This window comes from Gadus morhua, chromosome 4, assembly GCF_902167405.1.
Source record: "Gadus morhua chromosome 4, gadMor3.0, whole genome shotgun sequence".
In the NCBI taxonomy this organism is placed as follows: Eukaryota; Metazoa; Chordata; class Actinopteri; order Gadiformes; family Gadidae; genus Gadus; species Gadus morhua.
In genome coordinates, this window is record NC_044051.1 from 19,572,510 (window position 1) to 19,597,509 (window position 25,000).

A 25,000-nucleotide genomic window follows, 5' to 3' on the forward strand; every position below is an offset into this window, starting at 1 on the left:
TCACCGGAGGACAGAGATGCAGCCTGCGAACAAGCTCCTGACTCTGGGTCTTCTCATCTTTATGGGCACAGAACTCACCCAAGTAGGTTTTTAACACCATTTTTTTTCAAAACCGTGTCTGTATTAAAGCTTCACCTTCGTTATGATTGGCTCCAGATACGACAACATGGAGATTAGCCCTGATACAGCCGTTCTAAATAGATTATACCCGGGTGGGGATTACATGATCTGAATGCATTGTAGGGTACTTGATGGGAGCGGGTTAGATTCGACAGCTCTGTGTTCATCCACTGTGTATAACCGAGGCACACTCAGACTGCGAGACAATGTTTTAGAAATGCATTATATGTTGAATGGCTCTATTGCATTATCATGACATGTGTGCATCACCGCACGTTCCTCATGAGCGTTTTCTGCAACGGAGAGCCATGCAGTTTATTTGACTAAATGATGCTGATTTCTGTTGATGATGAATTTGGTATACAAAAACGCGACTGCAAGGTTTAGTCAAAGAGATTTCAGCATCCACTGCAGGTTAAATTGCTACTCGTTTGCATGAACAATATCATTGATTTATGGTTATTCAAACATATTTCCTGTTGATTTTCCATGCAGTATTTGGTAGTTGATAACAAAACAGAAAATTGTCTATTATTTCAGTGACTGCTTTATAATCGACTTAAGACAACTATTTGCCTAGGTTATTGCCTTTAAAGAATTCCAGTCTGACAGCATATGATAGGACTACTCTACACTAATGGATTTGTAATGCATTTACTTCTTGCACTTTTATAACATCTGGGCCAGTGTCTCCTAATGTGTACAGTGTATTGAGAGGAGAGCTCTGTATGGATATTAATTCACTTACTGGAATAGTAATGCAGTTGGTATGAACTCGTAGACCACATGCCTGTCGTGACAACCTAACGGTCCTAATTAATGCCGCATCCACATAGGATGTTGCAACTTAATTAAGAGAAACTAATTTTCATTGAAGTATTTTAATATATACACTTTGGGAATCAAGTTGTTTTATGCATACATGCTACAAAATTAAGTAAACATAATTGAATCAGATAACAGATATACCTTGCAGAGAGTCTTGCAGTACAGTCCAAGCTCATGTTTGTGTTCTGACATAAACTACGGCTGCCAAACTGCCCAGGACAGACTGGAATGGTTTGATGTAGAGCAGAGAGAAATCATAAATTCTCAAATTGAACAAACCTTTTTCCGGGGCGTCGGAGTTCACATAAAACACTGCTACCAGAAAGATTGAAAGGGTTGGTTGATTAAATTATTCAACATGCTTCAATTCCCATTTGACATTAGCAAAAGGAGTCACTGATTCATGGGGATGTGTAAGAAGGGTTTGCTGGGGCGGCTCCTCTTCTAGAATCCATGTCAAACCTCCTTCTTTCTACCTATTGCCTCATATTTCCTAATCCCCCCCGCCCCCCCAAAGAACTAGACAGCTGTCTATTTCTGTCTCTATAGCAACACGTCACGCAAGGGGTGGAAGGAAATCCATATTATAGCCAAGTTATTCATGAAAGTTTATATCAGAACACAGAATTCATTGAGACCTATTGAGGATCATAACACATTCATAAGCTATATATAATCACTCTCAAATTATCCTCAGGAATCATTTTTAAAATATTAAGACTTTAGACTATATCGTTAAATGGCCATCATATGTCAGATATGTGTTGAAGTATAGCCTAGGTTGCATATAAACAGCATTTGCGAAAAATCTTTATAAATGTTCGACTGAAGAGTGTATTTGTTAAGCCTGGCCTGTTAGGTAAACACGAGTGGTAAAGGTGGTAAACAAATACTATACAAACACGTCGTCAGATAACTCAGAAGTAGCCTCATGCCAGTGAAATGGTTTATCCCGGTTTAAACTTTGTTTGCTCTTGGCAAACAGCAAGAGGCACATCACTCCATACACAGCGTGTCTTCAAACAGACAAACAATTGGGCTCATTGTGTTTTTGCTGAGTTGGTTGGTGCTGCCGGACGAGCTGCAGAATCACCAATGAGCACATTTTCTTTCTTTAGTGACAAGAGAGGCAACACATAATTGAAAGGTTCAATGTGTACGATTTAAACTAGACGTATCGTTAGCCACTAATGAACAATAATGATTTCAATAAGGTTATCAATAAAATCACCACCAAAAACTGATACAAGGCTGGGAAATCATGACGTCACAACACAATCATGTGAAGGAACTATATAGCACAGGAATGTTATCGTATGTCATGGTATTTTGGTCATTGTTTATTAATTAATCGCATATTTATTTGTTATTTTGTGTTATTATGGGTTGACATTGTTGTCTTTTCAAGGATTTCTCATGCCAGTCTCGAAAAAAAGAAAGTTTTGTGTATACCTATGCTAAGGTGTAGAATATCACCAACAAGAAATCCCATGATGCATTGTGATGTACAGGTCCACATGGATATGGAACCAATTAAAAAGGCTGGCCAGCCAGTACCTGGCCAGTACCACTTCCTTTACAAGAATATCCAAATCAACACTCCCTAAGCCCCGCCGGCTCACGCCACCCAGCCGAGCTACACTATTTTGTGTCCCACAGTTGCACGCTAGTTAGCGTTGACGGAACTCTGTTATTTAGTTTATAAATAACAGAGTTATTATTTTTTTTTTTTCCTAGCCTTCCTGAGCGAGAGGCCTGACCCCAGCCTGCTCATCACTGTAGGTCACTTGGCATACAAGCATCCACTGAATGGCACGCCATTAAATATAAATGATGTAGAGTTGATAGCACACACACACATGCAAAGATGCAAATTAGTGAATTCAGATTCATACCAATATCATCAAGGTACATGATAAGTGTTAGACAGTGAATTCAGATGCATGCTAAGGTCATCTAGATTCAGGATAGGGGCTGGACAGTGAATTCAGCTGTATGTTAATGTCATCAAGGTGCAGGATACGTTTCAGACCCACGCTGTAGAGACCCAGACCCCACCGTATCCAGTCCACCCTTTAGAGAACCAGACCCCACCGTATCAGGCCAACCTAGTACACTCTCTGGAGACCAAGACCCCCGCGTATCCAGTCCACCCTGTAGAGAACCAGACCCCACCGTATCAGGCCCACCGAGCACACTCTCTGGAGACCCAGACCCCACTGTCTCAGGACCACCTAGCACACTCTCTGGAGACCCAGACCCCACTGTATCGGGCCCAAACTGTAGAGACCGAGACCACACCAGACCCGACTCATTCTGTAGAGACCCAGATCCCAGTGTATCAGACCCACCTAGACCACTCTATAGATTCCTAGACCCGACCGTTTCAGACCCACCTTGTCGACGATGGGTCACCATGCGAATCGTCCTGAACATCTGGAGCATTGGGCTTCAGGCCGCTCAACTTCTTGATGAGCCATGATCATTGGCGGTCAGCAATTCTAATTGTGTACATGTAGCCCGGCTGCGACCAGGTAAATCAGGTTCATTCTGAGATTTACGTGTGTGTAGTCCAGAGGTTGATCTTTTAAAAAAACCGCTATAGACCATTCAGCAATCACTGGAAATAACACCTTTGAATCTATCTTACTTACAAGTACTGACCAAACACTGTTCCCGTCTGTGATTGGTCGTGCTCGCATGTCAATCAAGACTTGCTCCTGGTTCTTGACACAGACAATCTGACCGAAAAAGCTTTGTCCCAGCTTTACCGCATGGAATGGCTGGCTCTGTGTGGCTACAGACCTAGACAACACGTATCAGACACCTCCACGCTCCAAGCCCGTGGGGAACAATGGATAGGAAGCCTATGAAACCTGGCCACCTGCACACCTTACCCCAGCTGATCCCCATCCCAAAACATGAAGATAAACTACCCTAATACTTTGGAGCTGCACTGACCTCAGCACTGGAGTATTAGGCAACAAACTCACACTCTCACACACACACACACACACACACACACACACACACACACACACACACACACACACACACACACACACACACACACACACACACACACACACACACACAAACACACACACACACGGGCCTAGACATGCACATAGCATTACGCATGCGCACACACCCACACACACACCCACACACAGGTTGTTTTTCTCAAAATGGTTTATTATTCCCTAGATTCATCGTCCTCAATTTAGAGGACGTCTATATAGGGCACTTAGTGATATACTGAATAAACATCCCGTTTAAATAGGTCCCAGCAATGCATCATGGTTCCTTTTTACTTCATTTTTCGATGGTGAGCCTTGCGGTTTGCAGGTATCATGGGATATTTTTAGTGCTGCATGGAACATTTTTATTTAAGAAGTTGGACGCTAAAGACGAGAAGATGGATGACTCCCAAAATAATAAACTAATTAGACAACAGTGAGACGTTTTTCATGAAGCATATTTTTGCTGACCTCTTCATCTTATCCCCTAGTTTGTTACTATTTGTTGCTTTTAACTTTTAAGCTTAATATGAAAATGTTGGCAACCCATTAGGTCTTAAGATGTATTATGTTGGTTTAAACTACAATTCTCATACACCTCGGCTAAACTGTGGCAGCATGTGTTTGTGTGTGTGTGTGTGTGTGTGTGTGTGTGTGTGTGTGTGTGTGTGTGTGTGTGTGTGTGTGTGTGTGTGTGTGTGTGTGTGTGTTTGACACACGTGTGAAAGTGTCTTTAGATTGGCCTGTCCTCTGTGATTTTGATTTTAATTAACACATTCTATGTCCTGAATTAGGTGATGTCTTGGTAAAGGTAATATGTCTAAGTATTTCTTAATGTAAGCATGTCAATCAAAAACTCTTTACTGCGGTTGTATAACAGTAAATGCAAAAAGATATTTCCTTAATTGCGTCTGGAAGTTCACACTTGCAGCAATACCGACAGAGGCTACACGGTGGCGCCAGAGCCACAGTTATGAGGCTCTTCTCAGACTGCCTCGACGCATAGCGCCAGCCCATACACTTAGACAAGAAACGAAGACCCTTTAAATTCGTTTTTTAATGCATGTCATGTAGCATGACTGACCAGCGATAGTTTTTCATAGTGACTCTATATCAATGAGTAGGCTATGGATGGCGATAGCTGTTTTTGTGCATGCACTAAATCGGACATCGAAGATAAAGTGATTATTTTTTTCAGCCATATAAAGTCAAGTGTCTGCATTATTAGAGCCTAGTGTGAGACAAGGTTATCTATGGGGATTGCACTTTGCAATACACAGTGCCGCCGGTCGAATTACCAGTGGAACCGTCGCACTGCCCATTGTCATTCACACTGATATCTATGGACATTGGTGACCAATGAATCACTGCCCGATCCCAGATGTTGACCAGGATCCGGCCCGGGAGTGCGGCAGAGGAACAGACCCGGCTGACATCACTGCGTCTGGATATATAGATCCGTAGTTCCTCCCACTTTGGCTGCCCTCATCCATTGGCAGCCCGCGTGTGTAGTCCGCGTCACTTAATCATTGCGCGCGTGCAGAGGCAGGAGGCGGACCGCGGGCGGGAACAGATAGTAACGGAGCACCGGAGACCGAGCGGCGGCAGTGTGCGCGTGACAGCACAGAGGAGATAACGTTCAAGAGCCTCGCGTGCCTCGCAGTCCTTCTCAGACCCTCTGCACCTCCACCGGCTTCATCGTTTGGACCTACACCTACCAGCCCCATCAGAGATGTCGAAGAAAAGGTTCACCGAACCGGATTCCCGGGTTAAAAAAACAGCTTTTCAAGGCTTTTCATCCATGACCACCAACGACCTCTCACGTTTTTCGCCGGAATGTGTAGAATGAAGTGTTCTCGGTAACTACAAAGGAGAAGCAAGAGTGTGAAGATGTCGGTACCTCTGCTGAAGATAGGCGTCGTGCTGAGCACCATGGCGATGATCACCAACTGGATGTCGCAGACGCTGCCGTCGCTGGTGGGGCTGAACACCACCAAGCTGACCGCGGCGCAGGGAGGCTACCCTGACCGGAGTACGGGAGTAAGTGCGACTGGTCCGACCCGCCAGCCCCTCTTCTGGGCCGGCTGCTTTCCCTCCGACTCCTCGGCCATTTACCCCGACGCTAGTTAAATGAGATTTGGGCATTCGTTTTCCGTTCGTCTTTAAATATTTGGAGAAATGTCAAGATATATATTTTTTCATATTTTTTTTATCAATTTGTGTCTATTTGCATATCTCGTACACTCGGGTGGTGTTGTATTTTACCCCTTTAATTCGTCATTTAAATAATAAGTGTTTTCCCGGGCTTTGATTGATGCCCTCTCTCCTTCGCTTCTCGCGCACAGACCAGTTCTCCTGGTCCCGAGGGGGGGGGGGGGGGGGGGGGGGGGATTTGTAGTGGAAACGGGCACGCGACGCTTACCTGAAATCCTCCATTGATAAAATGCTTCACGACGACGAACACAAATCCATTGAAATATGTTAGATTCTTTAGCAAAGTAACAGTTGACCGCTGCACGCCTCTTTTGTCTTTACGCGCTGAGCGCTGAGTGCTTCCTTGGCTGAAAGTAGAGCTGGTCTGCTGTGACGGATCAGCAGGGGATTGAGCTAATTAGTCAATTTTCCACCAAGATTTTGATTTATTTTTTTTGGACCGTAGGCTATATGATTATTATTATTAAACGTTGTTTAATAATTATTCTGGTGTCTCTTCCTATGGAAGCTGTTGAAGAATGATGGATGTAGTGGAGTAATTTTATCCATGCTCCTTCAACCACACTGGCCTTGGACAGTTGTGGACCTGCATTATCATGCTGCTGTATTCAACGGTCAGCTTTTGCATAATGTATGGGGTGTACAGACAGGTGCGGGAGTAGTGATTTCCTGAGTGTTAAAGACACGTCCACACAATGAGATGAAAGCACTGCATGATTGACAGATTCTGTGACCTGCTGCTGTTTAAGATTCACTGCTGCAGGTTTTTGGCAGGAAGCAATTATTTCAAAGTATTAACCCTCTACAGGGTTCCAAGTTGAAGGAAATGTGTTGTGTGATTCAAAAAGCATGGGAAAGTTTGATTAGCCTCTTAAACCATTGGCTGATGGTGCAACGAGCCAGGAGGCAGAGAGGCGTGTCCTACTCATTTCAGCCGACCAATAATCTCCATGTATTGTGCTTTGCTCACTCACACGATAACAACTATAATCCACCAAAAACCTGATGGCTTAAAACCAAACAGCTTGCATCACGGTGACTTGCAGATCCCGACCTCTAGATTCTTTCAGTCCTTTTTTGGTGTTTTTTTTCTCGTCTAACCTATTTGCCTCTGTTCCCTCACTCCCTCAACCATATTGTCTTACACTCCCACCTCTACCCTCCACCCTCCACCCTCAGGTACTGCCAGCGAACCCGGAGGACTCATGGCAGGTGTACAGCTCGGCCCAGGACAGCGAGGGCCGGTGCGTGTGCACCGTGGTGGCGCCGCAGCAGTCCATGTGCTCACGAGACGCCCGCACCAAGCAGCTCCGCCAGCTGCTGGAGAAGGTCTGACCGCCTGTTGTTATCGCCATTACTGTTATTAATTCTTATAAGTATGACCTTGCCCTTGGGAACGAAGGTTCATGCCTGTGTGTACTGTTTATACACACACACACACACACACACATACATGCACACAGAACTCTGATCACTTGCACAAAAATGCATTTCTACCAGGGCACATACCAACAGAAACACCCACACACACACACACACACCACACACACCACACACACACACACACACACACACACACACACACACACACACACCACACCACACACACACACACATACACACACACACACACACACACACAGATACACCCACAGAGAGAGACAGAGAGACAGACAGACAGTCGCACGCCAACCTCTTGTTTTCAGTGCATAAAACAACTCTGCCCGGAGCTAAAAATAGTGCATGTGTTGTAATGGGCTCCCAGGATAGCCTGGGGTTGGAATCACAAGAGGCTGCTAGGCTGCAACCCCACCAGTAGGCAGTATGGACTCTGAAGCTCTTCAGCAGAACAGAACAGTGTAGCATCACCGCAGGTATTCAGAGGAGGAAGCTCCTCCCCTCTACAGGTGCCGTGCTCTGCATTGAAACACCACAGGTGTTTTTAGTTTGAAGTCCAGGTGGGGGTTTGACTGCAACAGCTCATCCGATACTAAAGTATGTGCTGATGTAGGCCTCCTCGCACCGTGTTGCTCGTCAGCTCTGTCTGGGCGGCTGTCCTCTGGATAGGTATCTGATTCCCATCATGCAGACTCAACCCTTTTTTCCTTTAAACGTATCAGAATGTGAGTGTAAACGCTGTGATACCTTTCCCTTCGAAGGTTGATTCCCTGATCCAGCACTATCCAAGATGGGGATTCAGTAATGTGATTAAGCTTGGAAGCATCGTAGTAGTGTACACAAAGCTAGCTTTAAGGCAAGGACAAGGCGTGGTTTAAAAAGAGAATCAATATGAAATATATTTGCATAAAAATTGGATTATTTGGAAATAATATCAAGTAGAGCAACTAGCAGATTTCCCTTTCTTCACTGCCAGACTGTACCAGACATTTTTTTTAGTGCAGTGTTGTTTAGTGTCGTGATTCGTTTGGTGGTGTAGTGTAGTGCAGTCAGTGTCTGTTCACGTGTACACAAATAATCTCCCCTGATCTCTTAGGTATAAAAACAGACTGGTCAGTATATGTCAGGGTCACTCCATTAGCAGTAGTCAGGTTTTTTAAAGTCAACCAAAAGAGTGCTTCTTCAGTATCTACATGTGTTTTAGGATTTGTTTCTTTAACGTTTGTAGTTTGTGGTTTAGAATATGAGCGTTGGATGCTTCAAGCAGCCTACAAACAAACAACAAGGTGCAAGAAAGGCTACTACAGAAAACGTGATCATCCATGACCATGTCTGTACTTGTACTGTGCCCCTCTATAGGTCCAGAACATGACCCAGTCCATCCAGGTCCTGGATCAGCGGACCCAGCGGGACCTGCAATACGTGGAGAAGATGGAGGTCCAGCTGCGGGGTCTTGAGACCAAGTTCCGACAGGTGGAGGAGAACCACAAGCAGAACATCGCCAAGCAATACAAGGTAAATGATGAGCCTCCATGTTCTGTCCTCGCCTTCTGTCGCCTCATCACATCACCCATTCACGATGGTGACATCATAAGGTATCATAGAGTCATGTTGCATAGTCATGTCATCATCATATAGTCGCGGAGTTGCGACGATATGACCATTGAGAATGCAAACAAAAAATGGAATTGATATTCTCCGCTCATTTCATCTCAAGTTTAAAGTAAATAACAATGGTGTTACAGAACCCTGGCAATGATCAAGCCTTTAATGTTACGCGCATATAAACTAAAGCAGTCATCTGACAGCATAAGAACATAAAAAAAATTGTAAAGTGGCCTGGTATACAATCATGGTACACACTGTCTATGCTGCAGTAATGTAGCTGTTCTGTCTTTTGCTCATCGATTAAATGCATAGCATATAAAACAGCAATTGACTATTTGGTTTGCATTTCATTCCAAAGTCAGGTAACAGATTTGCTACGATAGATCTTTCATGGTAGATCAGTCATCACATTAATACCAATACATCCCTTCTCTATCTGCAAAAAGAAAATCCTGCGACATCAACATTTTTCCTCCATCCTCTCTGAATGTATTAAGAACTAATTTCACATGTTCATGCATGAAGACCCATTTCACCGGCACACCCGCATATCCGCAGTTCCACCCATAACTTAATGTGTGCACTAAATGTCTCTACGTGTGTGTGTGTGTGTGTGTGTGCGCATGTGTCTGCTAGATAGGTTAGCAAGATGATAGCCCCTGTCAACAGTCTGTCGTTTTCTTGCTTACAGGGCTAACTTTAAGACATGTAAAGGGAGAACAACAGGGAAGAGGAGACAGGTCTGACCCCTGAACTGGGCCACAGTACTGAGAAAGTTTGGGCCTCAAACAGTTAATTTACCTATTAGCACCATTAAGACTAAGACACCTTACCCCTTCCTCCCCCCCTCTCCCCGCCAAGACAACCCACCACTGATCTCTTCCTGCATGTAACTGCTGTCCAACTTCGACATCTCAAAGCTTTTTTCCAACGTAAACCATTATTAATTATTATTATCATTATTATATAATATTATTCTCATTATTATTAATAAAGTAAGTATCAGTAACTGCTGTTTTTTTTTCATTTTATTTTATTTTATTTAACTTTGGCTTTTGTCTATGCATCTTTGGTTACTAAACAAATCTATACATACAAAAAAATTTAGACGTAAAAATTCGAAAACACTTTGTTGTGTGTGACATGTACAAAGCATGTGATCCTTAATACGATGTTGCATTTTAAACTATGATGACCAATAAAGAGCTTTCCCAATTGTTGTTGGTGTGCTGAGGGCTTGCTTTTAACTGGCTGGTCAACACCTGGGGGTTGGGGCGGAGCCTGTCTCCTTGGCCAATCCAACCAGGGGAAGGGTTGTCGCCTGGGGGATTGCGTGGTTGCTCAGATGCACTTACACCGACAACAAAACGCACTACATGTGTATTTATACGCTCTGAAAATACACGCATGCACACACACAATAACACGAGTAGCAGGGGTCTTCATGCTAGGACAGCGGCAGGCTAGCGCAGTGTAGTCAGGGCCAGACAGGTGTTTTACTTTCTTTTATAAAACCTTCTCTCTTTGGAACGTGACACTGATCCGTCGCATATTCTAATCCTTCCAGGCCATAAAATCGAAAATGGAGGAACTTAGACCCTTGATACCAGTGTTGGAGGAGTACAAAGCCGATGCCAAATTGGTATTGCAGTTTAAGGCGGAGGTCCAGAATCTGACGTCAGTGCTAAGCGAACTTCAGGAGGAGATGGGGGCCTACGACTACGAGGAGCTCCACAACAGAGTGTCTAATCTTGAGGACAGACTCCGAGCATGCATGCAAAAATTAGGTAGGCAAAGAAAAAAAAATCAAGCTGTCCATTTCACAGACACACGCACACACACACACACACACGCACGCACGCACGCACGCACGCACGCACGCACACACAGACACACACACACACACACACACACAGACACACACACACACAAACACATACACACATACACACACTCCCCCCCCAAAATACTCACACGTACACATGTCTATTCCATGGCTGAGAAGAGAGGGCCCCTCAGGCATATTCACATCAAGATATCCTTCTACTAGGATATCTTTGTGGTGGCTCAAGAAAGACCCATCGATAGCTTAGAAAACAAATAAATGAAATGCTTTTGCACGGGATTAGAGTAAATTTTGGTAATTCTTAAACAATCGTTGAAACTCTTATATTGACTATAATACTAGTTATTTTTTTAGATATACATGCCATTAGGGATAGAGTCTTTCAACTGGGAGTCAACGACGCTTAAAACACTAAACACTGCCCCTACAAACCTGCCCTCATTGTGATGGGAATGTGTATGATAGCGGGCTGCTGATTATAGTGGATGGTGTTAAAAACCTGCATCCACATCCCCCCGGCATAGACGCACACACTGATCCACATCAAGGGTGTTTCACGTTGAGCTCCAGGGGGAATACACCATGGCAGATCAGGCTGGTAATGGCTTGTTATTTTGGAAATGTTCTTCCAAACCCACCTCCAGCTCTGTCTTTTAGCGATCTATCCTTGCCTGCCTTGTTTATCGATACACACCATTCCCCATGAGCTGTCACGACCTCTCATAAGTATTTATAATCCTGGGTTGTATGAATATTATATGAATATAACATTATTTGAAACTTAGAGCCATATCATTATCTGTTCATATCATATTGTTATGAATAGGGACAGCATAATGTCATGCAATGCACGCTCATGAACATACACACACATAAGCATGCACACACGCACATGCACACACTTGTACTCATTACATCCCCGAGCAAGTGTTCATGACGAATTAATGAATTGAGTAATTGAATTGCTAACAATAGAACAAAATGAAAGATCTATCAATCACATTGAGCATAGCAAACCAGTATGTATAATCCATTAAACATTAAATGCCCTATGATGAAGAGCAGTAACTAATACCCCATTTTCAGTAGGGATTCAGAATGCATCATGGAATATTTCTTGGTGGTACTCCATATTGGCCATAGTGACCTAAGGGTGCACTCACACTAGGCCATCTGGCCGCGGCCGTTGGCCGTTTTCACACCTAACCGGGCTCAACTGGCCCCATTGTTCTCTGGCCTGCACTCACACTAGTCCATCTGGCCGTGGCCGTTGGCCGTCGCAACTGTGGTCTGGCCACGGTAGGCTCTTGTACATACGTCATCACGTCGTAACACCCATGCAGCGTCCGCTGCATGGACCATAATAAAGTCTGCCGCCAGTCAGAGTTTTAACAACAATGGACAACAACACAGAGAACACAGTCTAAAGCAAAAAACAGAGTCTTTTGCTTATTTGGAGCCGTTCTCAGATAGAGCCCACTCTCACTGCTGGTTTTTTCGAGTACGCAAGCGTACACATCGCTTGACGCCATGTTTACCGTTTACCGTTTAATAATAAAGGCTCGTCGCCTTTATTATGTCCATGGTCGTCGCATGGACTATGCGTGAGGTTGCGTAGCCGTGCGTGTGCGCGTGTCGGCTCATTAGCATCTGTACCGTAGCGGCCCGTACCGTAGCAGCACACCTCTCCCAAGTGGCCAAATTGGCCTGGCCTGGCCAGACTGGCTAGGCCACTCACACTGGCAGATTTGAGCACGGTGTGAAAACGGCCACGGCCACGGCCAGATGGCCTAGTGTGAGTGCACCCTAAGAGCGTTAGAACTATAAAATCCTAAATCAATATCAATATCAAATTTAACATGGGCTAAAGAAAACTTTATTTTCCAGGTCTCGTTTGAGAAACACTTCATTACAAATAATTCATACTAAATAATGATAAAAAACACATTCCTACCTTTACATTGACTAACATTAGAAACAGAGTCATTGTGATGTGTCAAGACAATCCAAATCGTCGTTGTATCATTTCCATTTCTCTATGCACACTATTTACAAACCTCCCCCACTTGTTCCCTGGTTGTTTTCACTCTTCATACCCAACATTAGCCCTATGTTACATCACATTTACTTTGCATTCAGCTCATTTCGCGGAGGCTTTCATCCCAGCGACGAGGCTGTGAACAATCACTGGCCAGCAGATCAATAGCGGAGCAACCTTGCGTTTAAGTGCTGCACTCCACTCCAAGCAATCCTCTGAAAAGAGCTAGAAACGAGCGTAACCCGAAACCCCTTACGGGTCCGCAGCCCACCACCATCTCCACCCCCCAGACTGCCCCAGTACCACCCTTCCTGCCCCACCTTTACCCTCTTGCCCCACTCCACACACTCTGCCTGTCAACGCATTAGTTGCTGGACCAGAAGTTTACAGATCAATTTGTCACGGTTCTCCTCCTCTCTTCTGAGGAGGAAGAGAGAGGAGAGAGGGTAGGGGTGGATAGAGGAGAGAGAGGAGATAGAGCAGGTGGAGAGAGGAGAGAGCATGAGTGGAGAACAGGAGATGAGTGAGGACAGAGAGCAGGAGAGGAAGGAGAGATCAGGAGTAAGGAGAGGAGGGGGAGAGAGTAGGAGAGAGAGGAGTAGGAGAGAGAGGAGAAAGGAGATAGCTGGAATAGGGAGCAGGAGGAGAGGAGGAGAGCTGCAGAAGCATTCTGCTATCATAAGATGAGGAGAGCAAAAGAAGAGACTGCTCCCACCAGGAGCGAGAAAACAGAGTGAAAGCTCCTCCTTTCATCTTCACACGATAACTGGCCTCACATACACACACACACACACACACACACACACACACACACACACACACACACACACACACACACACACACACACACACACACACACACATACACACACACACACACACACACACAAACACACACACACACACACACACACACACACACACACACCACACACACACACACACACACACACACACACACACACAAGAACACACACAGCAGAATGTGTGTCTCTGTGAGTGTCCGTGTGCAAAACACAATTTGCAGCCAACTCCCGGTGTTTTTGGGAGTCTCTGGCCCGCAAAGGTCACTTCTCCATTAGCATGCAGCTCCATTATTCAGGAGGAGTGCGGCGGAGGACTACCGTGGGAAGGTGTAGATCAGACCCGGCAGGGAGGTAGGACAGGGGGAAATTTATGCCGGCCATTGTGGGATAATAGACGGAGCGGGGACGCGGGGGGTGGATGACCGCCGTGGTTGTGAGGGCACTGAGGTGAGGTGATGGAGTGAGCGAGGGGGGGTACAGAGACGCAGGCAGGGTGATGGATACGTGGGGCTGTCCTCCAGCCTATAGGAGAGACTAACGGCCTGGCATCACCGCTGCAACATCCGTCATCAAAGCAGGGTGGAGGCGGGGCTAGTGCGGTATCAGTTTTCTGGAGAATGATCAAATGAAGGAGCTGGATGGAGGGTGGAGCACACACACCGCCTCGCAGTTTGGGCTCCGCCCTCGTCATGGCGGTGGCGGCCGCGCCGCCCCGAGCAGCGTGCGATTCTTTCATTTTTATTTTTCATTTCTCGTTTCTTTTGTTACAGTGCAAACCTAGTCAGCGCCTTCTTCATCATGGCACATATTTGTAAACTTTGTGCCCCCCCCCCCCCCCATCAGCACCACCGCAAACCCACCCTATGTTGACGAGATCAATAGCTGTCGGGCTTTTTTCTGTCTTCCTTCCTCTCCCCCCCCATTAAGCCAGTTCATCTCCATCGTCCACAGACCATCAGTTTTCGCTCTTATCCCCAGACACTGGAGAACAGAGCTAATGGTGTGTTGTTTTCCAGCAGCCTCCCCCTCCCCTCTCCACCCTCCCCCCTGCTGTTGTTTTTTCATCTGATTTTCCTCTCTTTTCCTCCCTTGCTCTTTGGTTTAGTTTTTTTTTTTTTTTTGCCGTCCATTATTCAGGCCAAAAGGGGATTATTAGGACATCCCCCCCCCCCCCCCCCCCATCCCATATGCATCTCCCCCCGGTATGCAGAGATCAGCATCATCAAGAGAAGTGAGGCAAAGCTGTCTCTCACCCCAGAGTCTCCCCCCTGACTATCCACACACTTCATCTAAAGATAGAGCCTTGATGAGGTGTGTGTTTGTGTGTGTGTGTGTGTGTGTGTGTGTGTGTGTGTTGTGTGTGTGTGTGTGTGTGTGTGTGTGTGTGTGTGTGTGTGTGTGTGTGTGTGTTAGTGTGTGTGTGTGTGTGTGTGTGTGTGTGTGTGTGTGTGTGTGTGTGTGTGTGTGTGTGTGTGTGTGTGCATGTCTGTGTGTGGGTTAGCATGTGGGAGGGGGTGATTTTACATAAACAAATAAATAAAATCAACAAATACATCAATGGGGGTCGGCTTATCCCGGGCCGACTGACGTAATCCCGGTTGCGTAAAGGAGCGTAGGGAATAGTAAACTCTGGTCGCGTGACAACGTGTTGGTCTCCTTCCAGCTGCCACCTATGAATAAAGCAGCACACACACACAGGGGAGTCTGTTTGTGTGTGTGTGTGTGTGTGTGTGGTGTGTGTGTGTGTGTGTGTGTGTGTGTGTGTGTGTGTGTGTGTGTGTGTGTGTGTGTGTGTGTGTGTGTGTGTGTAGTGGGACTTACATAGGCGACATAAGGGGCAGTAGGCGATGTCCCACATTTGCCGGCGTAGGTTAAACACCAAAAAACAGCTCATGATGCACTTTTGCGTGTTTTAGAAACGCGTTGGCGATAATAAAACCCAAGACATATATGCACTGGTTTCTGCTCAGAAATGTCAACCATACAAACCTGAAAGATGGGGTCAACTCAAAGAATGAGGTTAACTTCAACCCCAAAGGAAGCACATAACATCTTGATTCATCTCCGTTTTTCTCCGTCTCTCTCTCACTCTCTCTGGCTTTCACTCTCTCTGTATCACTCTCACTCTTGCTCTTGCTCTGTCTCTCTCTCTCTTCTCTCTCTCTCTCTCTCTCTCTCTCTCTCTTCTCTCTCTCCTCTCTCTCTCTCTCTCTGTCACTCTTTCACACATGGTATATAATAACCTGGTAAATAGGTGGTAGCATTAAATATGCTGGCCTTAACATGGCAACAAGGGGACAGTAGTTTATACAGACCCCCCACACATGCCTGTACTTCATATGGACCCCCCACCCATACCTGTTGACTCTGTAGTTCATGTGCCCACCCATGCTTGTAGTTCATCCGGACCCCCCACCAATAGCCTGGTGACTCTGTAGTTATATGACCCCACACCCCCCCCCCCCCCCACACATGCCTGTAGTTCATCCGGACCCCCCACCAATAGCCTGGTGACTCTGTAGTTATATGACCCCCACCCCCCCCCCCCCCCCCCCCACACACATGCCTGTAGTTCATCCGGACCCCCCCGCATGCCTGGTGACTCAGTAGTTCCTGTGCCCCCACCCATGCCTGTTGTCTCTGCAGCGTGTGGTAAACTGACTGGGATCAGTGAGCCCATCACCATCAAGACGTCAGGCTCCAGGTTCGGCTCCTGGATGACCGACCCCCTGGCCCCCGAGGGAGACACCAGGGTACGTATACTCTGTCTCTTCTCTACCCTCCGAGCACTTGTTTACCTTCATGTCACGTTTGCCAGCCAACCCCACTTTTACATCTTCCTTCTACTAATGACCGTATGTATTATGTATTATGTGAAGGTTTGTTTTGTTTTGTTTGAAAAAACAAGACAGGATACAAATACTAATTTGGCTTATTACGCTAATTGATCTGATTTGTGTTTGACTACGTAGAGTAGACAAATACATTAGACCAAAATATGCATGAATAATTACCTTCCCGTAGAGCCTGGATGTGTTTGCATGGGGAAGAGGGGGGCGAGTGGGCAGTGGTGCTCACACAGCCTTGCACTGTGGGTCTTCATTCAAGTGATTGCTGTGCGGAGCATGAGATGCTTCCAAAACCATTAGGAGTACTGGAGGTTATGGGGTATCGAGAGAGGTGTGGAAAAGAGAGAGGGAGGCTGGGAGGAAGATGGAGGTAAGGATAAAGAAAGAAAGGAGGGAAGGAGGGAAGGAAGGAAGGAAGGAAGGAAGGAAGGAAGGAAGGAAGGAAGGAAGGAAGGAAGGAAGGAAAGAAAGATTAAAGGAGGGATGAGCATGAGTGGCAGGAGTGAAGGATGTAACCGAGCAGAGTAGATGAAGAATCAAATAGAGTTTAGGGAAGAGGAAATGGAGAGGGAGGCAGCGTTGGGAGACCAAGTGACCAGAGCAGACTTGTCCTTTAATCATCAGCGCGCTCTGCTCGGCCTCTGGAACCCTCCGGAGACCCGCTCCCTTTATCCAAATCATTTCTAAGGCAATCAGCAAACAAGGACTATAGGCGTGTGTGTGTGCGAGTGCTGGTGGGTACAAGTGATGTGTGGCCGATGGTAGCTCTTTCAGTCCTAGTTAGGAGGACCAAATAGCAGAGGCCCCCCAGCATTCATCTCCGGAATGGGCCATCCCTCCCGACCGGGCCCTGGCTGGGGGCTGCAGAGCAGGGAGCTAAGTGTCCAGGCTGGGGGACATGATGGGTCTCTTTGTCTGGGCTGATGAGTGGTAATACCCCAGAGCTGTCATGGCGTGTGTTAGTATTCACAAGCTGTCGGACCCCGGCCCGCTCCTCTCCTCCAGGACCCGGTGGTTCTGCCTTAATTAGGCCGCTTGTTGATTTGTGTGTGAGTTGATTTCTTGCTGCATGGTTCTGCTAAATCGGCATTCATGCCACAAATATCAATGCGGTGGCCCTTTTTTGGAGAAATGATGGCGATGGAAGTTTTTAAGTCACTGGGGTATTTCATTGGCTGTGTGCGTGGTAAACATGCTGATTCTCTTTCCCCTCCTCCTCCTCGCCGACCCCGCCCACTCCAGGTGTGGTACATGGATGGCTACCACAACAACCGCTTTGTGCGCGAGTACAAGTCCATGCACGACTTCATGACGACGGACAACTTCACGTCCCACCGCCTGCCCCACCCGTGGTCGGGCACCGGCCAGGTGGTGTACAACGGCTCCATCTACTTCAACAAGTTCCAGAGCCACGTCATCATCAAGTTCGACTTCCGCACCTCGGCCATCAGCAAGTCCCGGCAGCTGGACTACGCCGGCTTCAGCAACGCGTACCACTACGCCTGGGGCGGCCACTCGGACATCGACCTCATGGCGGACGAGGGCGGCCTGTGGGCCGTGTACGCCACCAACCAGAACGCCGGCAACATCGTGATCAGCAAGCTGCATCCCAGCTCGCTGCAGATCGTCAAGAGCTGGACCACCAACCACCCCAAGCGCAGCGCGGGCGAGTCCTTCATGATATGCGGCACGCTCTAGCGTCACCAACGCTACTCCGGCGGCACCCAAGGTGTACTACGCCTACTCCACCAACTCGTCCACCTACGAGTACATCGACATCGCCTTCGAGAACAAGTACTCTCGCGACATCTCCATGCTGGACTACAAACCCGCGGGACCGCGCGCTGTACGCCTGGAACAACGGCCACCAGGTGCTGTACAACGTCACGCTGTTCCACGTCATCCGCTCGGAGGAACTGTAACCGGGCGGGGCGGGGCCGGCGACGGAGGAGGAGGGACGGGGACGGAGCCACCGTCAGCGGTGTTCAGACGCTTATACTGTCCGTGTAGACATTGCTCACACATATATATATGAAGATATATATATATATATATATTATATGTATATATTCACGGAATATATTATGGAATATATATCTACAACAAAGACAAGAGAGAGAGACTCTGTGCCCGCAGAGGACGCGGTGCTTTAGGACTCAGACGGACCGTGGCTTAGTGAATGCAAAGTGGTAGAATGTACATTATGCATTAAGTTACGACAAAAAAATGTTTGCTATGTAGAAAAAAAAAGATTGTAAAACAAACACAGTTTCAACAGTAGGATGAACATTGGGAGGAGGAGAGAGAAGAAGGGAAAAAAAAGATGCCAAAAGAAAAAGAACATCATGCCTTTTTTTATATTGGAAAACCCGATTCCCATGACCTGCTTTCCTCCTGCTCTGGATCTCCTGCTGTCTGCGGCCTCGACCCCTCCTCCTGGGGGAGGCTCCTTCAAAGAGACTACTGTATCAGGGCTGAAGCCCACCCACCAGGGTCAGGTGGCTGAGAGAGAGAGAAAGGAGAGAGTGAGAGAGAGGGAGAGGGAGTAAGAGAGAGGAGAGAGAGAGAGAGAGAGAGAGAGAGAGAGAGAGAGAGAGAGAGAGAGAGAGAGACAGGGAGAGTGAGAGAGAGAGACAGAGAGAGAGAAAGAGAGTGTGTGAGAGAGAGAGGAGGGATGGAGAGAGAGAGGGAGGGAGAGAGAGAGAGGAAAAGAGAGAGGGAGGGAGGGGAGGAGAGAGAGTTTTGCTACCCATAGGAAGGCAGAGCCGCTAACTACAGTTGTATTATACAAATCCTTTTTTCAATCAGTGCAGTAGCAAAAAAAAAATCAAAGTCTGTAGAAGAAAATAAAAGATAAAAAACACCCATGAAAACATGAGCTAGGAAATCCGGAAGGCAATGACTGTTTGCAGCACTCCTGTTTGAGATTATTGTTCGTGTTTCGTGAAGACGTGTGAAACCAAGGCTTTCTTTGCATGAGTGTTTTTTTAATCATTCACTGCGGTCTGCCCTCCTGAATGTCTTTTGTTGTACGAAACAACTTGTGTGAATAAGTAAAAAAAAGATAAAACGAGAATTGCCAGAGCTACAGGCGGGGGAGGAAGGGAGCGTAGCTTGCGGAATGTGAACGTTGCTTTTCACTGGTTTATATTTCTGATTTTTGGCTTTAGGTTTTCTCGATTTTTTCTTTTCCCCGTCCTGATTTTCTGTTTGAGAAGATTCCTTTTGATAAGTGTGACTTTGTATCGTTGTAATCGTTGCAACTAGTTTTGCTTCTCTGCATTTATTTCACTTGGCCTGAGTTTGGTCCAGGGGGGGGATCAAATTATATCAGACTCAAACTGATCCTCAAGAAAAAAAAGATAAAGAGAGGTCAAGTGAAACTAGAGAAAAAGGCGAATGTATCACGTAATGTATCCTCCATATCCTGTCCATGACCCTTGCCCCAGGCCCCTAGACCCTGGCCCCTGGTCCCTAGCCCCTGGCCCCTGCCCCCTAGCCCCTGGCCCCTAGCCCCTGTCCATGGCCCCTAGACCCTGGCCCCTAGACACTGGTCCCTAGCCCTGCCCCCTAGACCCTGGTCCATGGCCCCTAGCCCTGGCCCCTAGACCCTGGTCCCTAGCCCCTAGACCCTGTCCATGGCCCCTAGCCCCTGGTCCCTAGCCCCTGGCCCCTGGACCCTTTCCATGGCCCCTAGACCCTGGTCCCTGGCCCCTAAACCCTGTCCATGCCCCTAGCCCCTGGCCCCTAGCTCCTAGCCCCTGGCCCCTGGCCCCTAGCTCCTAGCCCCTAGCCCCTGGCCCCTAGCACCTGCCCCCTTGCCCCTGACCCCTAGCCCCTGACCCCTGGCCCCTAGCCCTGACCCCTGGCCCCTAGCACCTGCCCCTAGCCCCTAACCCTAGCCCCTGGCCCTTGGTCCCTGGTCCCTAGCCTCTAGACCCTGTCATGGCCCCTAGCCCCTGGTCCCTAGCACCTGGCCCCTAGACCTTTTCCCATGGCCCCTAGACCCTGGTCCCTGGCCCCTAGACCCTGTCCATGGCCCCTAGCCCTGGCCCCTAGCTCCTAGCCCCTAGCCCCTGACCCCTGGCCCTAGCCCCTAGGCCCCTAGCCCCTGATCCCTGACCCCTGGCCCCTAGCTCCTAGCCCCTAGCTCCTAGCCCTAGCCCCTGGCCCCTAGCCCCTAGCACCTGCCCCCTGGCCCCTGACCCCTGGCCCCTAGCCCTGACCCCTGGGCCCCTAGCACCTGCCCCCTGGCCCCTAGCCCCTAACCCTAGCCCCTGGCCCTTAGTCCCTGTTCCCTGGCCCTTTGCCACTAGCTCCTGGCCCCTAGCCCCTGGCCCTTAGTCCCTGGCCCCTGGCCCTTTGCCCCTAGCTCCTGGCCCCTGGCCCCTGACCAGTCTGACTCCCGGCCAGCTGCCCGACGATGGAGGAGCTGGCCGGGGGTGTGATGGGGTGTGATGGGGTGTGATGGGGTGTGATGGGGTGTGATGGGGTGAGATGGGGTGAGATGGGGTGTGATGGGGTGTGATGGGGTGTGATGGGGTGAGATGGGGTGAGATGGTGGTGAGATGGGGTGTGATGGGGTGAGATGGGGTGAGATGGGGTTGTCACGGGGTTGTCACGCCCTGCTGGCCCTCCCCTTCAGGGCCTGCCCACTGCTAGTGAAGGATGATGTTTATGTGTATATCCCTGGGAAGAGACAGCTTCTCACTACTTTTTGCGCTTTGCTGACATGTGTGTTGTATCTAAGATGAGATAAGTTCAATGATTTGTGTCAATAAAACTAAACAAAACGAAAAAAAAGCTTAACTGCAACCTCACAGAACACGGTTGAGACCCGATTCTTTTATCGCTTCATGTCGTATTTCAACATTAACAACCATCCTTTATGCCTTTCGATGTCCCCATTGGCCCTACGCCTTCCCTTTCACGATATCATAAACTCGACACTGTGATGATACCATTTGGGAGAAAAGAGGACTTTCCACGCAATATAATCTATCATAATTATTCCCCCATCATATTCTCGCACATTCATTTACAATTACTGTACGATATAATTAAAGTATATTGGTCCATCTTTTACACTTTGTATCAGCACAATTCCCTCCGAACTCCTCCTCCACCTCTTCCATCCTGTGCATCGCTGTCTCTGAGTCCCCGTCCTCTGTAGTCGTCTCAACGCAGCCCCTCTGATGTTTCAAACCCATGAATAAATGATTGCGTCTATTCTCCGCCGCCATCGCTCAGTCCAAACAGAAGCCGGTGGGCGTGGGCACCAGGATGTGGTGATGCCGCGAGCGAGGGAGGAGAAAGACTGAACGCACACCAGGAGAAACGCTAGGGCCCTGAGCGAGCTACACAACTCACTGTCACTCACAGAGCGCAGAATGCATGTTCAAGGGATACCGTCTGCATATTCGAAGGCCGGTGAAGGGATTGACCCACTGAGATTGTTGTGTGCTCCAGTCAGCATTGAGACAGCCACTCCCAGTCGTTGGACGTTTATGTTGCAGACTTTAGTTACTTTATGCATTTAGGCCTTTTTTTGGATGTTATTCTATCTCAGGCAGACAGACAGATCCGGCAGATTCAGTCTGTCCGTCGGCCTGTCCACCTAAGTCTGTCGGTATGTTCGCATCAGTCTATCAAACAGTATTACTATTTGTTTGTGTATCTAACTAATTGCAGTCAGTCTGCTTATTATTATTATCATCCTCATGCATATCATTCATCCTATTTATTTTCAGTCTCCTGCTTTCCTTTCCTGTCTGTCTCCTATTGATTCAATGCATTTGACACCAGAATAAGTTAAATAGGGCCTGTCTAATTACCGGGTGCAATCTGTCCTTCTCAATGCACCGGATATTGCATGACATTGCTACTGCATCGTGGACCAACAAACACACTCAATAAAAATTGTGTCCTAGCTTGGCAAGGGCATACGTCACTTGGCCCTCGAAGGGGACGAATAAAGTATTTTGATTGATTGGGGGTCTTGGAAGTGGAAGATCTACAAGGCAAGCAGTAATACGATGGTTTGATGTGATCACATCAAACCAGTATCAGTATCTTACTCGTATTTAAGGTCTCATTGTATATACGTCTTAAATATTCAAACACAATGAAACACACACTCACAGGCCAAGGCCATAAACAAAATAGAAAAGCACACAAACACACACACTGACGTACACATACACACACACACACACACACACCTACAGAGACAAGGTTGGGGTTATGAAGATATACCTTTCTGGAGCGAGGTGTTGGACCGAGGGGCCAGATGCTTCATCTTAATCTGTAACGCTAAATCTCTGGCTGGCCAGATAATGGTTGGTGATGACGAGCGCAGAGGAAGACAGCGCCTCTGCCAAATGTTTTACTTGGCAGCGGAAGACAAAGGCTGGGCAGTCTGAGTGAATTTTGATGATCACAGTCGATTTTTTACGGTATAAAAACTCATTTTTGTCTCATTGCAAATTTGCAGATGGTGGAAAGTTGTGTACGAATCTTTGGAGTTATTGCTGTATAACGCTTCGTCACTCATTCAGCGTCCTGCAAATGCTGGGTTTTATAAAAGGTTTTATAAAAGTTAGGAAAACTTAAGTAATCAATATGACTTGCCATTCCCCGGCACCCCCAGCCACCATTCCTCATACGAACACACATTGTATTTTTCAGGGTTTCATTACATATTTAATCCAATAAAATGCATCGAGTGAAACAAAGGAAGAAAAATCGTAAAACAGGACTCAATTCCACCGCTCAGGGCAAAGTCTGTCAGCCATTTAGAAGCACTACAAGCAGCCCGACATGGGTCGGAGTCGCAGGATAAATCAATACAGACGCTAACAGGAGCGAGAAGGAGAAACTCCACAACGACAGCGAGACAATTCTTTTTCATTAGGCGGTAATAAAGGCGGAGAAGGGCGGTTGTTGTCCAGCTTGCGGTCGTCAGCGTGTCGGCTCGGCTTACTGCCGCGTCCTTGTCAGCGATTCCACACCTGCTCTCAAAAACAAAACCTGTGTCCTTCATTAGCATTTTCCTAAATACATTGTCCTCATAAGCAGCATATGGCTACAATGGCAAAACACACACCCACACACACAAGCAGAAACACACACACACAGACAAAGACACACACACACGCACACAAAGACACACATGCGTACACATAATCACACACAAAAACACACAGACACATATACACAAACGCACAAAGACAAACATACACCCACACACAAACCCAAGCACACAAACTCACACAAAAATACACATACACACACATGCATTTGTTTCTCACACTTAAAAACGCATACACACACACACAATTACACAAGGCTGTACTAGAACCAAGTTCACTCGTAAGGTCATTTCCTTTTGCTTAGAAGGCATGATGAAGCATGACAAAACAAAATTGCCGATACCCTATACTGTTGAGATTGCAGTTGACGGCACACCGTGTCTGTTTACAACGCCTACAATGTGCCGCATCCTTAGCTTCTATCAACTCTGACCTAGAAAACATTTCAGTGTTTAAAAGGAGATATATCCTGAACCTGAAACTGTGCTTTCCTTTCATGTGACATGGGGGGAAAAGTGCTCTGTATGTCGAAAAAAACACACAATGGGCCCTATCTTGCATCCGGCGCAATTGACTTTCTACACTGACGCATGCGTCGTTGCTAGTTTGCAACTGGCGCAGAGCGTTCTTTTCCCTCCACCGCCACGCGCCTGTAAATTAGGGAATGATTTAGTGCCCCAAGGGGCCGTTCGGCGAAAGGAGGAGGCGTGTTCTGGCGCAAACGTTCCCTGGTGCTATTCCCTGTGTGAATTAGGCCATATTATTTGGCCATAAACTGAGCCATTTGAAGCTTGAAATTCATGTGGTCATGTATCTGTCTCATCGGAGACTGCAAACGCGCTGTCAGATTCAAATGCGCTCATGGCTCTTAAAGGGGACGGGAGATGACACTCTCATTGGTTTATTGCACGTTACGCCCAAACAACACCCACGGGTAATTAGGCTACTTCAGACCAACCACTTTTAGATTTGCGCCGGGCGCAAGAGTCATTTATGCGCCGGTAAAATATCAACATCGCCATAGAACCGCCCACAAAGGTACTTGCGCTTGGCGCTTCTCACTTGCGTTTCAGACCGTTAAAATAGGGCCCAATGTCCTGTGTGTGTATGTATTTGTGCAGTGTGTGTTCAAGTCTGTGTTTGTCTGTGTATGTGTTTATCCATCCCCTGCTGGCGGAGTGT

At 47.3% G+C, this 25,000-nt stretch overlaps 1 protein-coding gene across 1 annotated transcript; it reads left to right on the forward strand.

The window, feature by feature from the left end:
* Positions 1-5,330: 5,330 nt before the first annotated feature.
* On the forward strand, positions 5,331-19,325 carry olfm1b (olfactomedin 1b). Its single transcript, XM_030355101.1, is given in 8 exon segments — positions 5,331-6,008; positions 7,362-7,511; positions 8,940-9,095; positions 10,756-10,975; positions 16,525-16,631; positions 17,970-18,422; positions 18,424-18,552; positions 18,554-19,325. Coding segments are annotated over 8 exon segments (1,461 nt in total). The 5' UTR covers positions 5,331-5,858; the 3' UTR covers positions 18,650-19,325.
* The last annotated feature ends 5,675 nt before the right edge of the window (positions 19,326-25,000 follow it).